The 22,043-nt window shown below is 46.1% G+C and overlaps 1 protein-coding gene across 1 annotated transcript; it reads right to left on the reverse strand.

Annotated features, from left to right (window-relative positions):
* Positions 1 to 1,607: 1,607 nt before the first annotated feature.
* T265_02198 (hypothetical protein) lies at positions 1,608 to 20,799 on the reverse strand (the record flags this gene model as incomplete). The annotated part of the gene is made up of 9 exons (XM_009166386.1): positions 1,608 to 2,012; positions 2,672 to 2,738; positions 2,831 to 2,973; positions 4,619 to 4,675; positions 6,274 to 6,717; positions 8,786 to 8,935; positions 10,406 to 11,170; positions 20,488 to 20,595; positions 20,635 to 20,799. 9 exons carry the CDS (start codon positions 20,764 to 20,766, stop codon positions 1,821 to 1,823), a joined length of 2,058 nt encoding a protein of 685 aa, XP_009164650.1.
* Between the last annotated feature and the right edge of the window lie 1,244 nt (positions 20,800 to 22,043).

The raw sequence follows: 22,043 nt of genomic DNA on the forward strand, positions 1-22,043 counted from the left end.
CTCGAATGACAACTTCTGAAGTGGGACGTTCACACGGTTTGTGAAGTTATTCTTCCTCTGGCCTACTTATAGATTGTTGGTAGTATCGGTGGTCAAGATGTGAACTGGATTCCGTAATTGAATGAATGGCGCTGTATCCTGTATGGCACCACCATGAATTGGCTTAAGGGACGCACACTCAACGAGTTAATCACACTGCTAATCAGCCAATCGGATGGTTAAGTGTTCAAACTACTAGCCGGGAGGCCGCGGGTTCGAAATTCCCAGCACCTCACAGGATAATGGGAGGATAAAGTCAACTTGGGAGGTTTCGAATGGTTTCTGAAGAGCCTAGCTGGCCGCAGAGCAGTTTGTTATGCTAGTCAGACTGTGCTCTACGCATGCCAAAGTACCACCCCATCAGCATGCCAATTCCTCAGCTGTTTGTTGGATGGAAACAATCCTAGGTCAATGACCTGTTCTATTTAACCAGTCCCATTGAGCTCGCGCACTCCTGCGCCATCAGAATGTTAATTGTTTAGTTACTAAATACAAGCATTTCCCAGTTGACACCTCTTCCGGTCTTTAAACGGAATCAGTACATCACACATGGATATCAGTATGATAAAGGAATTCTGTGACCCAGTTACGAAATTCCCAGGATGAGCGAAACCGACTCCTTGGCACATTTGGGTTACAAAGTGCTATTCAAACTGAAAAGTATGTGGCCGGTGCTTAGTTACCTCACTAGGATGGTTCTGTTCTATGCCTTTCTCGTAATTGGTATGCCTCACTTGAGTAGTAGCACATCACGACATCTGTACAAGGAATTTGTTGTTTTCTTGATTCCGTCACAGATTTACAGACAATGGACAATTGGGGTTTGTACGCCAATCGTTGTGTCAGGTAACCAGAGGGAGAAAGCGCCCAAATGTCCAGAGAAGTATCATGTGCTCAGATAGTGTACCCGGTCAAAAATTCAAGGCAACGTCAATGGAGTTACAAAGCGTTCATTCTCTGAAGGATATAGGTTACATGTGACAGAATTCAACATATCTAGAGCGAGATAAGCCGACATTAGTGGTCGGTGCAAACCTCATCCAGGATTTCCAGTTATACGCGCTGCATCGTCACAACTTGTCACAATGTGAGCCACAAAAAACAACATCGAAAGCAACATCCACTAATGTATCGCTGGCATTGGTCAGTTGACGGGTCTCATGTGAAGTGAATTTAGGCCACATGACTCAGCTGCCCGTTGCACTGTGCAGTGTAACTTTCAAGACCGCCATAGCTCACAGGTTCACCATAGCACAGCCAACAGTCAGTAAACACCCAGGTCATTCTTTCAGTGGTAAGGAAATCTGGTACATTTTCCGCTCGGCGTGGAAGACTAGCAGACTCACCTGATCAATCATGGGATTCGTCTCGATGCTAAAGGTCAGTTTCTGATCCAACCTTGAGCTTCAAGTCCAAGCATATCGCCGTCATTTGCGTTACTTGGGTCATTTAAGTCCTTTAGGTCAAATTATCGACCGATTTCTACCATCGCCAAACTAAGTCCACGGGAATGTACAACAAAAACTAGCGAACGAACGAGAGCATCGACCACCGAAGCCACAGCTTATTTATTCAAATGAACAGACACTTTGGAACAAGTTGTCATCCGGTGAACATGCCAAGTCTGTTCAACAAAATGAAGTATATCAATACAAAATAGTTTCAAAAATGGAACAATTTACAGGAAAGGCAAATCACGATTTATTTCGGAGGAAAGTAATGAGAACAAGCAAAGAAAGACAGAGAGACCAATAAAAACTGATATCGTTCAGTTGCGCTACTCAGTTTGATTCGACTTCAAGTGAAGAGTTGAGACATGCAAGCTGGAAAACGGGGACCAGTAAATGTGCGGCATTTCTCAAGTATGTTTGCGCGTTGTTGCACTCCAGTAGCACGTTCGCAACAAACTGAGTAGTTGAAGTCACCGGAGGGCTAAATTCTATAGTAGTCTGTCCGGTAAGCGACTTCCGGGACTGTGCAAAAGTAGGAGGTCAAAGTGAATATGGGCAGCGTCAAATCATTCCAGCCAAATAGCAAGGCATGAAAACGTGGCAGTCATTCAGTGCATAGCTGCCACTTAACCTGATGGAAGCACGCGGGTTGGGAAACCTACTGGACACACCAACCTGGACAGAGTCGAGAAGCCATTGCTGGGTTCCACCTGTGAATATTTTGGTCAACAGCTTTCCACCTTAACCACTGAGCTATATCAGTCAGAATGGTAATAAAGCAGTTTCCCTGTACGGAGTTAATCAGGAACCCCCGAGATATAGGCAGTCGAACAGCGCTTGTTGCCCCATCATTCGTGTAGCTCCTTAGGAGAATGGAGTCCCACATAAATGCATACTTCAATATAGTCAGCAGCACCACACAGCTATGAAACGGCAGGTGTTTGAGGGGGTGAACAAGCATCTGTCTCTAGAAAACATACATCCAACTAGTTCATGAGATCCCGACTCAAAAGGTATTCTAATCTAGCAGATCCCCGTGTCCAGGATCATGAAACTTCCATTATTCAACAAGGATTCAACAGTCAGGAGTTCGCGATAAATGTAACATTGCTGTTAAGAACGAAGAAAACTGGGAAGTAATTGGGCCAATCTAAATTAGTAATGAGGAAACGCAGACTTACCGTCTTGATAAGCTTGATGTATTCCAAACTTGTTGCACTTTGTAACCTGAACGCTGCGTGGAAGAGACTGAGAAAGAGACGAAAATTTCATCAAAAAGCTGTATGAATCGACTTGGTGTCAACCGTTATACTTGCACTGGTTAAGTGCAGAAAACTTACGTAGCAATCACTGAAGTCAACCAGGAAAAGTCCAACAACGCTTCGTGATCCCGTACGAGTATGCATTCCGCTACTTTGTGCAAGTATTCCAAGTAGGCAGAGGTGATATCAGCAAGCGTGATAACAGCAGCCGCAAAAAGTGTCTACAAAACAGCAGATACACGGAGATGAGGAACTGCACGCAGCAGCATCAGCAAGGCGGCAGATAACGAGTCACTAGGTGTAATGCAGATAGCGAATCGCTATCCTTCAAAACAGTAGTGAGTAGTACGATGAGATTAATCAAACCCAGTGCATAGCGAAAGCTGCAAAATTATTTTTAACTCATTAAAAACAGTACACATACAACCACACATCAATGAAATCCTGTGCTCCATTAGTCTTCAACTCTCCCTGTAAGCTACAGTAGGCCAATATGAGGCTCCGAATTGGGTATGCAGGTGGAACGAAGTTGTTTGGTCAGAGAAAAAGACTGAAAGAAACTATCAAGCAAACTGTTAGCCAGTCCGCTCAGTAATCAAGTGATCGACCGACCCAGCAGGTTCGTTAACTTACAACACGCACCTGGACATGTAAAGTAGGGTCCAAGAAGCCGGTTTGCCAGCACTAGAACATGGGTACAGTAAAGTCAGCATTACTGCCGCTTCAGTCCTCCACCTAAAGTCAAGAGTAACATTCGATTCGAGTGAAGTGTCAAGAAGCCGTTAGGTCATGTAAAAATCAGGTTTCCTGTTAAGTTTCAATTCGGAAATTTGAGGTACTATACAGCTGTTTCATCGTTGGTTGGAATCAGCAACAATGGGCATCTCACGAACCTCCAGGGTCGCTCGAATTCGCTACCTCCCGGCCAGTAGTTAAGGACTAAACCAATCGACCTGCTTATCATCTCTAACGGAAATGAAACCCCTGTACGGTGCTTTTCAGCCTTCCACCAAGAACGACTTCACACACACAACAAATGTTCGATTGAAATACTCCTAAATCGCAAAATACCAATGATTTATAAGTAGCTAAGAGGAAAGAATAATTCACAAGTACCTTGAACCCTCGGTCTGAGAATTCGTTGCTCTATGGGCTAATCAACACGTGATGTCCAAGTACCACTTAATCCCAATGTTGATGAGTCCTTCGAGGCTGAAAAGTTCAGTCTTCAACTACTAAGCATGGAAGTTCGTAAGTTGCGCACTGCTGGTGGTTCGTAACAGGTGTGCTACGTTTCCCCGCTTTTCAGTATAGGATACACGGCGAACGCCTGAGTGATAAATCCCAAAATCCTTGATGGTATCAACAGTTCAGTAAATCATAAAACGAGATCTACGGTAACACTACAATTGTTCATCATTTCTGCACAAAATTCTCGCTACGGTGAGTTGGAGTGAGAAGTGAGGAGACTTCACTAGAAGTCTAGACAACTGAAGTAACGGCATCGTCAAGTCAACTTAACCCAGTAGTAACGACAAGAATATTATGTGCCACTTGAGGAGCCAAACAACATGTGCTCAAGTGAGGCGAACTACATTATCCCAAAACGCCATATTCTCATTGCAAGTTATTGGTCAACTGTCTACAGTCATGTGAGTATTCACGACTAATCGGAGGAGGCTGTGAGATCAAACAGCCCCCCCCCAGATTGGTGAAATACACACAGCATAAATTGACTTAGCAACAATTAGTGAAATTTTGAAACCAAGGTACAGTTGAATCTGCTGAACATGGAATCCCAGAGGGATTGTTCACACAAAGTACAAGTTGAGCACAAAAAAGGGAAATATTTGGCGAACACGTTACCTCAGCGTTGCCTTCAGATTGGGTGTCCTGGATTCTGTTCCAAAACTCCGTCAAATTCTGGAACGGTAAAAGTCTGAGAAAAGTGAATTGCCACGTTCGGTGAACAAAACCCACCTGACCAACTGTCAAAGTGAATGGGAAATCGAAACTCCTCGACCGCTGCGCAAATTATAGTAGTCCAAACACAGGGCGGCGAGTAGGGCGTACATCCAAAAACGGATACCCAAGGTTATATTTAAGGGGTGTGCGACCCTGAGCTTAGCACCTACCAGCCGATGTTTCGGATAGGTTTGTATGACTACTTGATTAAGACTGAAACTCGTACAAAAAGACAGACAGCTACAGACATACAAATCAGTACACCCATTGAGGCTTCACTATTCACCCAGGCAGTGCTATACGGTTGAGCTGCCCCGAGAGTCCTTCATGGTAAGTTACCTTAATGGAAACTGCGTATGAACTCTAGTATGGTATAGTGCCCCGATGTAACCGATATAACTCCGCCGTAGCTTTCGTTCAACGCAGCAACTGACTGCAGTTGGAATAAATTGCTGTTAACGGCAAAAGGAAGTCAATCGATGGTTTAATCATTCTGTTAGGACGCTCAGGTCCTAACGAACAACTGTCTTTTCAATTCAATTTCTCTTTGTTGCAGCCCATTGAGCAGCAGCGCTCTTTCTTCCACTGATGCATCCACAGTATAACCGATCCTCATCCAGTGTCCTTCGTCTTCTTCCCAGTGATTTCCCACTCAAGTACTTAGACTATCAAACGTGATGGAAGAAGTCCCATCAATCTCCTCAATCACCCAGCTAACACACAGTTACAACAAACTCAACTTTGTTTTATCTCAGGTTTTATGGCATCCGATGGACTTATAAACTCATAGCAAGCAACAATTGGTTTCAGTTTGACAAGCTTGGTACTTCAAAATTATAGACGTTTTCTGCTGTTCTGGTCTTAAGACCCATCAAATTATTTTGTGAACAACAATAGGCGGGTGAATAGCTATCATGCAACCTGGAAGAAGAACGAGGATTGATATACTACCATGTTGTGAGGAACAAGAAGTCCAGTCCTAGCTGAACACGGACACTAGGTTGTCTAGACCGTTAAACACTGGCCAAAAACCAAAAATACGAGGGCGTCTAGCAGCGCTCTTAATCAGGTATAAGACGGGACAAGTAATAAGCGGCAGCATTAGCATTGCCAAACGACGTGTCTTGAAACAAAGTAAAGCACAGAATAGTGATGGTGCAGGTTACAATGCGGCCATTCGGGATTCGTCCAAGGAATCCTGACATCATCAGCATCGACAGCATGACATCAGTGTTCAACACCGATGCTTCACTGCCCTGACACCATGACGGGGGGGGAGACCGAAGAGCACAAGATGATCCGTAAGACCTTTGATCTAGTAAAGACAGCACAATGGTGAATAATTTCCTTTTGGGGTATACGGTTTCCCTATTAATGACTACGAACTTCTGAGAAATTCTGTGTCCCGTGTACTCAGTATGTGTCTCGAATTCGCCTTAAATCTCGACCAACCTCGTGACCTAGTCACCAGGCCTGACGAAGCTTTTGTGCCAAAAGCGAAACGTGGCCCAGCAATACATCTACCGATTGTTACCAATTTTTTTCAGAAAACATACCTTTAGGAGACGTTCTCCAGGATAAATTAGTTTGAATTCATTCAAACTTTGCTGTAATACAATCCACACGCGCATGTGCTCTTCGGATAGGTCCTTTGGTCTGCAGCCATAAAGGTCTTTCGAATTTCCGGTATTTTTCAACAATTTTAAAACAGTAGCATCCTCAAAATAGGTCTCCGTCTCGTTATCTTCCGCGTCTTCGAGCTGAAGTGTGCACCATATCGTCTCAAGTGTGAGGTCCTGCGTCTGTTCTGGGAATTGTTGTAAGCGAATGTGCAGCTGTGATTCGGCTTGCTCACTGACCAGTTCCAAAGCTTCCAAATGTACTAATGCACGGTTCCTCTCCAAATATGCGCTCAGAGAACCTTTATTAGGTGAATCTCGTGCTGCATTATCTGTGTGCGGAAGATTGCTCTGGTCGCGCTCGTAGGCTTCCCGTATGACCTGAAACCAACAAAATAAAGATAACAAGAACTATCATTAACTGAAGTGCGGTCTGTGTTTGGCATAGGGATCGATTTTTGCTTAGCCATATTGAACCGGAAAGCAGCTCAGTTGGTCAACTCTCGAGCCGGATCATCATCGTCATCATCAACAGCACGACATCAGTGTTCAACACCGATGCTTCAGTGCCGGATAGTGCCCTTGAAAGCTGAACCAACCAACTGGAATAGTCATACGGCTTGTGGACTGTTGCGTGATTTCACTGGTGACCGTTTACGTCTGCTCAACGCCAGGAACCCTTCAAATACTTCGTAACCACCGCGTAGCTGCATAACTGTTGGTGTTGCAATAGCCGGATTCAAATAAGACGAGATTACCGGAAACGAGATGTTTCTGTTCCTCAAAAATAACACAGATCGCTCAGCACGATCAACAAGATGCCTCGGAACGTTTCCCGACTGGCGCACAGCGGAAAAAGATCGACAATTCAAGGGTTACAGAATCACTGGGAAAATGCATCCCAGTTAAGACAGCGGCCAGAGATTACCCTTACAGACCATGAGTCGGTTCAGTAACAACGTTGATGGTAAAAACGGTTGGCTATCTAACTCCGGAGAAACTCAAATTGGGCCGTTCGTTGTGGTGATAAGTGGCTAAAAAGCACGAAGAGTCACCAGGGGCATCATCTACGAAAAAGTCATCATCCGGTTCTTCAGTGCGATGGAGGGCTATCTCCACTAGCTATTTCGCTACTTCATAGAGTTGTTCTGGTGCCAGCTCCCCGTCGGTGAAGACCTGAATAACCGGGCAGATATTGGTTCGATGGTTCAAATAGTTTGGTCATGTTACCTAAAATCTTAGAAATACAAAGTGGTACGCCTATTTTGAATAACTGACAGACGTAGATAAGATTGTTTCGTTTTTCTAAAACTGAGTGACTGCGAGTAAACCACGGTTGGTCGTGTGGTACTGAGCTAACGTATGCACTTTCAGACCAGTTATCAAACAGTCTCCTGTCTGTGTGCTACTTATTAGATTATTTTCAACAGGAAATGGCAAAGCAAATGTGGTGGATTCGCAACTTACACCGGTACTTGGTAGGCTGTGCTACCCACCAAAATACAGAGTAGCTTGAGACAGTCTTTCGTAGGATGAAGTAAAATTACAACAGTATTTGAACAGAAATCACAATCCTATACATAAGGTCGCGCTAGAACCTTTGCGGTGGGGCCGAGTTGAAAAGATGTGATTTTTGACCTACCTGACTAGCCAGGGCATACCCTCCTCTGGTCTATAGCCAGATCGCCATTCATCCATCCAGTAAATTTGGTGTTCAGTTATTCTGTGTAGTCCGCCACTGGACAGTAAAGCAGACCGATTTCAATATCACGGAAAAGATCAGTGGTTCTCCCTTAGGTGATTGAGATTTAGCAGAAAAACTGGCACTGTTTTCTATTAGGACTGTTTATTGTCCACTGCATGGGATTTGTAACCCGGAAAGGATACCTTGAATGTCGACAAACAAACTGCTTAACTTGGAGGCCACCTATCTGTCACACCGAACGGAGACCTCTTACAAGCAGTGCCTATTACAGGGAAGGGAGTTAGGCATCATTGAGATAAAACTAGATAAATCGGTATGGCATCCAATCCAAGTTAGCCCTGAAAACGGTTATGACGCCATTACACAGGAACACGGACCAAAGCAGGATATGGTGCCTCCAAATTTATCGACCACCGTTACCTATTGCAGCAGAATGCCCCTGTGCGTCAAATGATTTTGTTACGTAGTTCTTGTTTGAGTTAAATCATGAATCATTCGTGAAGGCTTAGACGCCGTGGATTGATATAGGCCTGCAACGTATATATGACAGTGTTGAGTGTACGGAGCAATCAAACCACGAAAATACTGGTTGGAATACGGAGTTTTAGGTGGGAAACTGTGGCGTGGTTCTTCTTGTCATCTTTTTAACAAGAAAACGTTTGGACGTTTCCTGCAAATAATGGTCTCCACTGAGAGGTCATGAACCGTGAAACTAACTGAACATTTTCTGTTCACATGGCATACCTGCGAAAGGTTGGGCCGATCGCGCAAGCCAGGAGGTCTGAGAAATTTTTTCGTGTATTGGAATCCGGGATCATTCTCCTCAATCACAGACATGGTCTTCTTCCCAATTTTTTCTAAAACATTAACGCCTTCCTGTACCAAAGTCAGACTCTGAAACGAGAAAATAAAAAACATGAATGGACTACCTAAAGGATTGTCAGGAGACAAAATTTATGGCAGTAATAGAATCCTCATCATCATCAAAGACAGCAACAGCAGCACCGATGCTTCACTGCCGTAGAAGTAATAGAATCGGTAGCAGGAACATATGATGCAGTGATCCTTAAAACAGTGTGGCTGAAAACGGTGCAGAGTTGCCGCTTAAAACACGCATTATCTTCCAAAAAGGTATGATAAATGACCTCATACAAAAAAAACTCATCTGTGCTAATTAAACTTGAGTCTCCGAATATCTCATTACGGTCCGAGGTTTAGGTCTCGAAGAAGAACCTGGTTGCTCGGCGCGAAAATAGAGCAGAACAATAATCCTATGCTTTTGTAAGAAAAATTTGATTTGCAATGACCCATCCGTTCAATCAATTAACGCGATGTAAAACGCGTGGAACAGTACTCCCAGTCCATTCCGCTTAACTCATGTGAATTTCCATGCAGTACATAGTACTGCTTGGTAGTGCTTAAAAATGGAGGTACTTAAATTAAAACTGGTTACCAAAGATGAAACTGTTCCAGCCATTGCAATTCAGTTTAATGACCATCGAAAGAATGGTTGGAAAACAACCAGACACGAGGAATTATGGTCAAACCTGTAAGCTCAGGAAAGTCACGCCAATGCCCAACTCAACTTTAGTTTGGAATGCCTCATTAAACTAGTAAGGATTGCACTGGACTAAGAGTCCGGTAAACGATAAATGAACCCGCGAACTAGAGTATATCCAATCACATGGTGGTGAGTACATGTCGGTGGTCTGCTCGATTCAGCAGTGCATTACGTGCAATTCGCATCAGTGGAATAAGGAAGTTAATCACCGTGTATGAATACTGTCATTCATTGGCCAGATCCACCGAATGATTTCGTATTTACCGCTATGTTCACCGGTGTGCACCTTAATCAACGCTTTGCAGTTTAATGGAAAAAGTAGTAGGGCACCTCTGACGGACTATTTTTCCAAAAAAGCATGAAACTCGCAAAATCACCGGCGAGTATCTCACCAGAGATATAAACCAATCAGCTCTGACCCATGACTCTAGTGAGCCAAACCATATGTTTGTTAAGAAAAGCTCATCAGAATATATCAAAGGCAGACAAACAGGTAGTACTGCGAGAATCGTCATGAATGTAATGAATGCTCGTGAATGTCAGCAACTATAAATCACCGTGTAATTTTGAAACAGGGCTTCCTGGTACGTAAAATGATAAAAACTGTCCTACCCTTACAGGTGGATCTATCCTTCCCTCAGATTTTGCCTTCTTGGGAGAACGTAGAACTTCGTTCAACTGCGAGGACATTATTGGTAAAGAGTTTCCAAACATCTTACAGCATGATCGCTGTTGACAGCCACAGTAGTGATAGACAGATACCAGTGACAAGTGATAAAACATCTGATCAACAGTGCAAGTACCTTTGTTTGGAGTGACGTCGTGAGTTGCTGGGCGAAAGAGGACACACCGGACCAGCCCCAGAAGGAAGTGGGTTCCTCATGAGTGCTGACTGCAAGGTCCGATACGCTAGGAGAAGCTGCATCATTATTTATCATGGCTGAAGCCGGTTTGCTCTCAGTAGACAAGTCAGGATCAGGCAGCTGGGAGTCTTCGTCTTCTCCCCAACCACCTGTTCCCCAAGTTGAATTCCAAACACTGGACCAAGCTTCTGCGATGGCTTCCCTCTCCACCTCCTCCCTATTCTGGCGCTCCTTTCGTCGCTCGGTGACGTCCACAGGTTCATCCTCAACAGCGACTTGGATTGCATGAGTAAGAACACCAGCCAATGTGCTTAAACCGCCTCCAACACCGCGGACGAAACTGGAGGCAGCAAAAGATATGACGTCAGGGTTCGATGGAGAACCATCCAAAACAGGAACTGTGCTTCCTTCTGCCTCGACCTGTATTATATCATCGCGACTTTGTATTTGGGGTGTTGGAGGGGACACCTCACTGGGTTGCACGTGGGTAGCTGATTCCGCTACAGAATCGTGTGATTTACAGGCGATGTCGGCATCTTCCTTGTCACGGACTGTGGTAGTGAGGTCGGAAACTATGTGGGAAGAGCTTTCGGCATGGGAATCTATTGTTGATTGGTCTGAATTAGGTTTGACTCGTTTTTCTTCCTTCTGATGTGAACTGGAACCTCCGATATTCCAGGGGATTTCCTGAGGCGGTGATTTAACCTGAGACAAAAAAATGTGAGCTGAACATTAAACTGATTAGGTGCATCCACGCATACTGAAATTATGAAGGTAGCTGATTCCGCTACAGAATCGTGTGATTTACAGGCGATGTCGGCATCTTCCTTGTCACGGACTGTGGTAGTGAGGTCGGAAACTATGTGGGAAGAGCTTTCGGCATGGGAATCTATTGTTGATTGGTCTGAATTAGGTTTGACTCGTTTTTCTTCCTTCTGATGTGAACTGGAACCTCCGATATTCCAGGGGATTTCCTGAGGCGGTGATTTAACCTGAGACAAAAAAATGTGAGCTGAACATTAAACTGATTAGGTGCATCCACGCATACTGAAATTATGAAATCGACTGGAAACCTTTAAGGATGGATTTCTGGGTTCATGCATACTGAAAATTCACAGGAAATTTTGATTAGCGTGAAAAGTTGTGGTCACTCAACTTTCCACGATCTTTGAGTATTTGCTAACCACAGAGGGATTTGGCTTCGGTAAGGATACGGGCTTTGACATCGAAAAGTGACCGGACGTCCACATGGGTCCAACCAATCAAGCCTTTCCGTCCTGTAGTTGAAGGCGATTCAAACTCCAGTCTTCTCTCATTCTTCGGTAAGCCGAGTAGCACCCTTTGCAGGGGCAGTCAATTAACCAACATCATCACCATCACCATCATCGACAGCACGATATCAATGTTCAACTATTAAAGCCAGTGAAGAGAAAAAGAGTGGGTGAGGGAGGGGACTTCGTGCTGGCCTATGTCAAGCATACTGAGGTGCCTACACCTCCAACCGCTCAGTCGGACAATCTGGAAAGAAACTGACAGCAAGAACGCCACTGACATCGATTAGCCGCCATTTCTTGCAATGTCTCCAGACAAGCACAGACGGAGTCACAGGGACCCCATCCTGGAAGTCGCACAACATCAACAACACCCAAACTCTCCGTGATCTCTTTCACGCCTTTCTGCCAAGTCATGTGCTGTCCACCTCGTCGTTTGCCTCCTGAAGGAGGCACGGAGAACAACACTCGTCTCGGTAGACGGTGTTTCGGCATGCATAGCACATGACCAAGCCATCACAGTCGATGACGCTGGATGTTTTCTCGGACTGAGGTGCCTGCAGAACAACCAAATACCCGTTTTCTAATCACCTCGTTACTAACACGCTGATGTCATCCAAAACCAGCCACGCTTCTGAGGCATCGGTGGTCGAAGCACTGAAGCACTCTATTCGGCAAACGATGGTTCGGCATATGCAATACCAACGCAGCTTCTGGTGCTGGACGCATTCTTCAGTGGAAGTACCCGTTGCGCAACCGAAAACGCGCCTCCTAATTGTCCCGTTACGGATACGCCGACACCAACCCACACGAGCTATGTCGAACACCTGAAGACGTCTCAGTTTCGCTGCTCAAACAGACCAAGTCTCACAGCCACACAACAAAGAGGCCTGTACTGTAGCCTTAAACAGACGCCTCTTGAGATTCAGGGATATACGGCTTTGACGCTATAAGTGTCTCGAATTAGAAAAAGCGACCTGAGCTCTGAAGATTCGTGCGTCCACCTCGTCTGTCACACTACAATCAACACCGATACAACTTCCAAGGCACGTAAAACGCTCCACAAGTTCCAGTACTTCTCTCTGGGTTGTAAGTGGTGTGTCCAGTGACTGCATGTCCACGAGTATGACCATACACTTTGTGGGTGCAAAGCACATACCAAAAAACGGCGACCAGAACGATATCGTCTGTGTATTCCAGGTCGACAAGATTTTCATCAGGGGCTATTTGAACACCGGGATTTTAAAGACCTTCCAGCGTTCGTCTCATTATCTCCTCAATCACGAAATTGAATGGGAATGGAGAGACTGGGCATCCCTGACGAACACCACTTTGCGTATGGAAGCTTTTGGAGAGCTCTCCATATATTCTCACACGTCCGGAAGTCTGAAAATGCAAAGAATGTAGGACGTTCACAAACCTCCGGAACATTCATTGATGGGCAACCGGTCAACTGAGTCGAATGCACTTTGGAAATTCAGGAATACTAAAATTGTGGGCCGCTTGTACATATGGCGTTGTTCTAACACCTGACGGAGTGTGAAGATTTGATCAACGTAACCCCTATCAGGCCGGGATCCCGTTTGCTGCTCTCGAGTCAGTGTCACGCATGCCACCGTAAGGCGGCGAAGCACAAGTGACTAAGGCAGTCTCGTTACAATCGGGGTCAGCCTGGGCCCCCACAGTTACCACACTCAATACGAGCCCCTTTTTCGAAAATGGGCGCTATCACCGACTCTCCCCACTTGTCTGGGACAGATTCGCTCTCCCAAATGCAGGTAAACAGATTAGACAAGCGCTCACTGAGGATTTCACCCTTGTCTTTAAACAATGCGGGTGGAAGATCATCCAGACCGGAAGCTCGGTGGCGCTTGAGAGAATATATGAAGTCGTATAACTCCGAGACAGTAGGTGGTTTTACGTTCACCGTCCAGGGTTCCACGTCAACTATGGACTCCAGATGAGTGGCAACTGGTGGCCACAACTGTCGTTCGAAGTATTCGGCCCACTTGTCGAGGCGTTTTTCTTCGTTCAAGATGGTCAATCCTTTCCGATCCTTGATGGTTTCGCTCACGGGTGATTTCGCATGGGCAGCCAATTAAACAACAGCATGTACTAATGGTGTATTGCTGTCAATGACGACGATGACAGTTAAAGCGACGGTAGTGCTGGAATAATATACCGCATGCTCGGAAACGAAACATACCTAGTCATTAACTTGACAGGGCATTTACCGAATCTGCTAAATGAGTTGTTTGAAGGTGCAGTCACTGACGGCATTAATGTAGATGATATGCGAAGGTCTGGTAAACATTCGAAGATGAGTACCAACAAAAGCTGAGGAAAAGGACTACGGCGGAAATCCCTGACACAGGGAAAAGTGAAAACAAAGATTCCGTCTCAATCGTTATTGCTGCCTGAGTACCTGCTCCGAGTCTCTTCCCCGGGTCTTGCTCGTGAGGCAACGGGTGTCAGTGTTTTCTTGGGGACCCCACTTAAGTGTGATTCAACTGCCACTAAGAGGGAACTTGTCTAACCCGATGTGGCAGAGAGTTGGGCTTGGAGGTCTGACTCCAATTGTTCCCGGGAAGTGGACAAACTTTTCTTTTCCATCCCTAGGTAAAAAAGGCAGTGTGGTTTGGTTGTTAACCCCTCCCGCCCATCGTCTCCAAGAATTCTGTTCCGTTGTGGCTGTCGTCTTGTCTCGCAAAGGAATAACCTGCAGCCACGGATGGTGCAAGACGTAAAGTGGGCTGTTCTTGTGGAGTGCTCTGCCTATCAACTCACATGGCACAACTGCGTTTGGAGTGCGAACATAGACTTCTCAGGATGACCACTGATTTCAGTTTTATGACTTGGGGAGAGGCCGTAGCACAATGCATTCAGACAGTCTGTCAGCCGTTTACTAAAAAAATATCTCTGGTTGGATATAAAGATCCAGTGGAACCAACAGAAAGGAAAATAAAATTCAGGACAGAGCACAATGCGCGGAAGCAAAACGACAGCAAGAGTCAACTAAATCTAACGTTGGAAACCTAATTAATGTCAAAAGTCAGATTTAACAACCCGAGCAACATAACACCAACCACATTTTAAATCCCTTTCGGACAAGAGTACTGAACCATGCGAAACATTATTTCCGGTCTCCGTCAGGCTATAGTCCTTAAAGGGTCTCCTATGGATCAATTTAGAATTCCAACTGCTACAGAAGTACAGAAAAACACCAAGGGACTTCCTCAGATGATTCGCTCCCACGACGTACTATTCGAGCTGAAAATCATCCCGAAGTGTTTGCACTCTGCACGGAAACAATAAATATAGGAAAACTTGTCTGATTCATGCAAACAGTTTCCTCAACGTTAACATTCCTGCCATCATCATCATCATCATGCCTAAGTCCCCGGAATTTCATCATTTCTAAGCGGCGACTTTCCCACAATAACTGGACTTGCTTTGCGGTAAGCTTCGTTGTGTTCCTACCTAAAACACCCATCTTGGCATAGCGGTTGAGCTTGAGTTTTGCAGTGATCCCGCGCGCTACATTGGCTGGAACTTCGTTTCACAATGTGCAGCCATGCTAAGATGGCCGAAGGAGAGCAATCAGACCAAACCAGCGAGATCCCGTACTGCGAACAATCGTATTACGACATCATAAGAGTAAAGTCCTGTTGTCCTCTGCCACGGGAGTCTGAAGGCAGTAAGGTGTTCTCCCCAGGCGACCAGCACGTCCATATTCGTGGGAGCAGCGATGCTACCTTCCTCCGAGGAAGGACGGTCTAGAAAACTTTATCCCTAAAAACCGCATGCTACGACCGCCCAACGGTTGACCACAAGCGCCGGCGCCAGAGTCTGGTGCTGCCCCGAAAGCATGCGCTGTGTGCAGTCGTGTGAGCGGTAAGACAATAATGCCTTACTCCCTGCGTACTCGGGCCAGGTCGGTCGCCATACCTTTGAGTTTACGGCTACTGATAGGGTCGACAACCAGGGCCCTCATCGTCATCATCATCTTCAGCGGTAAGAACCCCGTACTTGCCGTACAGTGGTTGTAGCTGCCACAGTTCCGTTCACCGATAATTTGGAGAGGTGGGGCAGGCAGCTGCGCACTGGAAGCGGAGGCTAATAAATTGGTGCTTAAATACAGCACTTTTAGTGGACTGTTTGATGGGGAATTTGGGAAGGAAGCTATGCACTGAAGGCAATAGATTGGGCGAATGGGCCTCATTGGGGGAGCTACTTGGCCGTGTCTGACAATGTCTCTAACCATCGATTTGGCCTGTCTCGGGGTCCCCATCCTGGCAATAACCACCGCAGATGAGTATGCTGGTATGGCTTCTATGCTTCGCTATACTTCGCCAACTCATTGTCTGGCCACCCCTGGCTCGTTTCCACTATTCACGTGGTTGTGCGAAAAGAACTCCTCGAGGAAGTCTGTCGACTGGCATACGTAGCACGTGGCCCAGCCAGCGCAACCTACACAGTGTGATCAGCTCATCTATTTATCGAGGGTGAGTTATTTCTTCTGAATACCATCCGACGTATTTCAGCATTGTTTATCCGGTGGCGTAGCAGTTAGGCACCGGAAGGATGCTTTGGCAGCTGAACGACAAGACACAAGACACATAGAGCGCACCGCAGCATTGTAAACTCGACCCATGAAGGACAAACTGATGACACGCCTACGCCAAAAGTGATGCGGGTTCACAAAACCTGCTCTGGCCTTCCCAATCCGGATGGAAATATCATCTTTTGCGAGACCACCGAAACTGATACAGCCGTCCAGGTAAACAAATTTGTCTACTACCTCAATCAGTTCATCTGCAGGCATGAGACTAGGGTCCGAGCCAACCCAATCGTGGAGTAGCACTTTATACTAAATCGTTCAGCTGTAGCAACCTTCCGGTGCCTAACTGTCATACCACCTGAAGGTTGCACGAGGGCTGGGATACTGCCAGGTTGCCCAAGCCTAGACAGGGGAAGTCGAGAGGCAGAGGTTGGGTTCGAACCACGGACCTTCTGGTCAGTAATTTCGCGCTCTAACCACTTCAGCCGTCTCGCCCCCGCATTTTATACTGCAGGTGTGGAGCACATGCCCAGTCATGCCCAGCCCATTACCATGGTGTCAGATCCAAGAAGAGCTATATCGTCCACGTACTCGACAGCTGTAAGCGAACACCCCGGGAGCACTTCGACCCCATGGGTATTGGAGGCTGGTAGTTAGTCTTCCATAATCTCATCAATGACAAAGTTGAAGAGAAATTGTGAAACAGGACAGTCCTGTCTGATAACGCTTGATGTCGTGAACTCTGACGAGAGCTTCTTGTAGCCCTCCACAAGTCCACGGGAGTTGGCTTACAGTGGCTTAAGTAGGATCAAGAATTTATGGGGACACCTTTGCTCCACAGAGTCATAGTGACTGACGGTCCACAGAGTCAAAGGCAGCTTTCAGACCAAGAAAAACAACAATCGTTGGTTGCTGGAAGCACTGTCGCTGGTCCAAAACCTATCGCAGAGTGAAGATATGATCGATGCATCCTCCTTCAGGTAGGAAATTAGCTTGGTTTTCTTGTCTTTCCCTGTGTTCATTAAACCTTCGAAGGATAAAGCCAAACAGCACCTTCGATGCCACAGTGGCGTTCACACGGCGGGATAACCGTCGACATGCCCCAGTCTGCAGACATCTCTTCTTTCCATTGAACACCAGTAATCATTGTCAGATGGGTCACCAGGGGTCCTCCACCTTCTTTGAAGAGTGCTGGATGCAGACCGTCTGATCCTGGTGCCTTCTCACGTTCCTGTACTTTATTTCTTCTTCTGACAGGCAATCAAGGTTTAAATTCCATTCGCACGTATGCACTATCTCTACAGGCTGTGTTGCAGGACGCCAGCTGAACTGTTCTTCGAAGTGTTCGGCCCATCTTTCCAGTCGGCCTTCTTGCGAGCGAATCAACGAACCATCTTTTTCACTTATCGGTTCGTTGACCGTTGCCTTCCTAAGACCAGTCGATCATATCAGTTGACATAGGGCACGGCTGTTTCCCGTAGCTAAAGCCTTCTCCATCTCCCGAACTTTCGATGTCCACCAGAACTCTCGGTCCTTCTTTAGACTCATAACTATTTGGAGTCTGAGGGATTTGCGTGCGCCGTCGTACTCGCTGCCTCTTGGTATGGATTTCCTGACATCAATCATGGATAGCGATCCCGTCGATATATAGTGGTCTTGTGGTCGAATTGGAGAAGTCGGACAGTACTGAACGCCCCTAATATAGCCCCTTTTACGCTTTGCCACGCTTGATTTACATGCTCACTGCCACCACAGTATTGGTTTACTGTGGAGAGTTGTTGGGCTAGCTCAGATCGATACTGTTGAGCCATAGTAGCTCTTCGAAGATGGTGGATTGGCATGCTCCTTGCTGGCTTGAGAGGGCCTAAAGGGATACGAACTGCCAGGCGTGCATGCGCGAAGGCGTGGTCTAAATATTGTTGTGCCCCAGAAAGAATGGCAGTCCTGAATTGTGGCTCTCCACCGGTGGCCGATGGCCACGTAGTCCAAATGGGTCCACGGTTGATTTACAGTTGGTGGCTGCCAGTTTGCGCGATGGGAACGTTTATACTGAAAGTTCGTACTGGCCAAAAACAGTTCATGATCAGCACACAACTAAAGGGGTCGATCTCCCTTGTTTGTGTGGCGAATATCGACTCCGGGCCGACCGCCCAAATGTGATTCCAAGGAGCTAAGAGGGCCTACTTGAGCAGTTATATCGCCCGCAAAGATCACAATGTCAGTGCTTTTTGTTCTCGATGGCTCTCGATAGAAAGTAGCCTTCTCGAAATCGCAACTGCAGTCTACTGGAAAATAAGCGGATACTACAAACATGCACCGCTTCTTATTTCGGAAGGCAATGAGCCTAATTAAGCTGGATAACCGGAAGGCGCAAAGACTACTGTTCATTAAGATCCAATCCAGCAACGCGCGTTCAGCTCTGGAGCTGAGTGCAATTCCCAGGATATATATTCCTTGAGTCATAGTTTTTGGGTCACCGGACACAAGGAAGGAGAAATTTGAGAGAAAGAGGGTCCTACTTCTCACTGCCTCGCGGGCCAGACTTCTAAGTCAAAGGTTAGAGGCAGTCTCCTCTTTCTACTATCTTCAGGGTCAAACTCAAGGCGGGGTACCTCATCTAAACCCCTCTTCCTCAGTCTGAGCAACCGAGATGTATCATAAGCTCGCACAGTTCTGTGTCCACCGATGTCCCTCCCCAACCCCTAACCAGAACACAAGCAACTATCTAACCGATAAACCTTATACACCACACCGACCATTAACGATGAATAAAATAACAGATAAATTCATGAGATCCTCTCTAAATAGGGGCATTCTACGACCGCACTCTATGTCGTACTGGCAAACAAGTAATGCTTGCCCAGATCCTATACCTCCTTAAAACTGATGTTCGCTGTGTCTCTGAAACACGCATACAAGACCCAAACGTATTCCGTTGCGGTTCGGTGTTGGCGCTGTTAACTCAATGGCTACAAGATTTTCTCTAGAAGGACTAGCTACAACTGAAGGAACTGATTAAGGGAGTACCGATGACGCAGAGCAAACTCGGGATGAGATAATCATTAGTTTGAACTAGATGGCAATCCACGCACACGTGGAGCGAAGGCTGATTGACTGATTTACAAGTGACAAGTGATTTGGCAATTGATTTACTGGACTGGCCGGGGAGAAGCGAGAAGGCTCAGCAGCCTTCTGAATCAGGGTGAGCTCCAGGACAGGATTCAGCCCGGTCTATCCGAAAGAGGAGGCAAACACGAGACGTTGAAGGTATCCCAGTTAATTGAGGAGCACTGAAACCTCCGATAATGCAGTCGCCCCGATGTTCAAGTGGCCGGAACTGTTCAAAAATGAGGTAGCGCCCAAAGTCAGAACTATGGTGGACACCAACCGATGTGATAGATTCAAACGTCGCATCTACGCAGCGCTGATAACATCCATCCGTTCCACCATCTGTAGAGATGAGAATGCATACGCCTAGTGTCCGTGTTGAGGGTCGTGTGCAGGAAACCGACATCTATTAATACGTACATTAGTGCGAACTTCTGTGCCCCGGTGAAGAGGGTTCAAGGCAAGGCAAAAAATATCGGGAGTACAAAAAGCTGGGTTGGAAGGACTTAAATGCCTAGACGGTGGCAGATAAAATGATCAATCAAGTACCATGTTGCAGGTGATGCAACATAAGGTGTAGGTTTATGCGCCAGAGCGCGTGCAGTTCAAATACCACTGCACGTCAATCACAGGGGTAACAGTTATGATCGGCTCAAGGTGTCCACGATAGAAGAGTATAATGCCTCCTCTAGCTTGCTACATTAGAACATTCCGTCCGAATGTAACTGTACTTGTGGATTCCCAACTCCATGCCCCCGTGTAATCACAACGCTAAGATATCACCTCTTCTAAGGCGATCATGACTTTAACTAGTTGGAATCCCAACCCCTGAAATTGGCGGAGAACAAGGCACACAGCATTAAGTGGGCATATGGTGACCGGAAACCATGTTACACGGGGATGTACCTCTACAAATTGAAGACTTAGAGTGTGGTCGGTCGCTTCATTCCCTCTCAGTTTTGAGTTCGACCACTTCTCTTCTCATTTTACTCATGCTTTTGGGGCATACCTCAATAAACTAAGAGAGATAGCGCTTTGAGACGGCGCACATGCGACGTTGATTCCAAGCAGAAATCACTTACTTTGGGAACTTTCACCTTCTTCGGTTGCGATTTGGACTTCCGCGATTTCTTCCTTTTGTCCGCCATATTCTGGACGATCGGGCCACCACCATGCACTTCAGGGGCCATCTGCAAAAATAATTCCGCTGAGACTAAAGAAAATCCTACCGTCACTTCCGCAGGTGGTTTCGTAACTTCTACTGATACTGCATCCGAAGTTTTAGGAATACATATTGATTTTAACGGTAGATAAACTCCTTCATCTGCACTTTCGTATTTGTCGCTCTCTTCGTCACACATTGCATGAACGAAGCCACAAGAGCTGGCGATACCCTGGCGGAGTCAGCAATGGACACAATGCAGATTCGAATGGACTACCGGAGACCAGGGATCCAATTGGTCATCATTTCGCATCAAAGGGTGTGTGGCGTTTTGTACCTTTATTTTACTTCCTTTATAACACTACTTTTTTCATCAGTTGCATAGTCGTTTTTCGTTCAAATACAAAAAGCTACAAAAAACGCGCACTTGTATAATTTCACATAATACAAGCGTGGTCACGTGCTTCGACTCTCTCTTCTGATTTCGCTCGCACTTGCAGCGGTCATTTGCGAGTCTCATGTACTAACTCTGGTGCCAAATCATTTCAGACATCTTCGGAATCTATTATATGTGGGAACTGTTCAGAAGAAGACCTCTGGACCAACATAATTGGATTATTGTTTATTCGCTGACCTATTTTAAAGAGAACAATTGTTAGTGAGTCTGTTCCATCTGATCTCTTTGTTTTTGTATACCCAACCTAGCGTAATTATTTTTAATTCTTTGCCATACACTCCTGGTAAACTAACTTATTGGGTAGCCAGACCACTACAGGTGCACTGGGTATACACTCGGGCAGAAGGCCTGGGGGTCATGAAGTCAGATCACTTGGCATTACGCCTGGACCGAAAGAGAAAGAGGTGTATGGGCACCAATAACGCGGATCGGAAGAGAATTGAGTTGCACTAATGTTATGTGTAATGTGAGCGAAGCACAGCGATATGTCACTGATCCGCAAATCGATACACAGGATGAAGGTTTTCGTCCACGCTTCAAGGGTCATGTTTGTTATTATTGTTCAGGGGCTATTCTTGATTCAGCAAAGTTAGCTTCACTGGTAAACGCAATAACATATAGGCAGTAAAAATTGGCCCATGGGCGTCCACCAGCACTGGCCGCTCATCTCATTATGCGGGTTGTTCAATGGATCCGGTGGCCTTCGTGCTGCAAGAAACAAAAATCAAGTAAAACAGCCTCGGGTACTGTCTGCCCTTCACACTCGGGTCCTTGCCCCAAAGACGACGCCTGGTTTCTGCAAAACATTATCCGGTTTTGGCTCCAGGTCCGATTCGTTGTCGGCAATTCAGTTAACTTCCAATGATAAGGCTTCGGTGGGTTTCACTGGGCGAATTTGTTTCCCACTCTATTTTTCCTCCACATGTTGACGGTTCCATTGAGACGTGAGCTCGGTTCGTACTTTCGGCTGGATGATACCTTTATGTAGCCAGAGAGTGTCCCTTGGTTAAACAAGGATA

The sequence above is a fragment of the Opisthorchis viverrini genome (assembly GCF_000715545.1).
Source record: "Opisthorchis viverrini unplaced genomic scaffold opera_v5_27, whole genome shotgun sequence".
NCBI classification, from domain to species: domain Eukaryota; kingdom Metazoa; phylum Platyhelminthes; class Trematoda; order Opisthorchiida; family Opisthorchiidae; genus Opisthorchis; species Opisthorchis viverrini.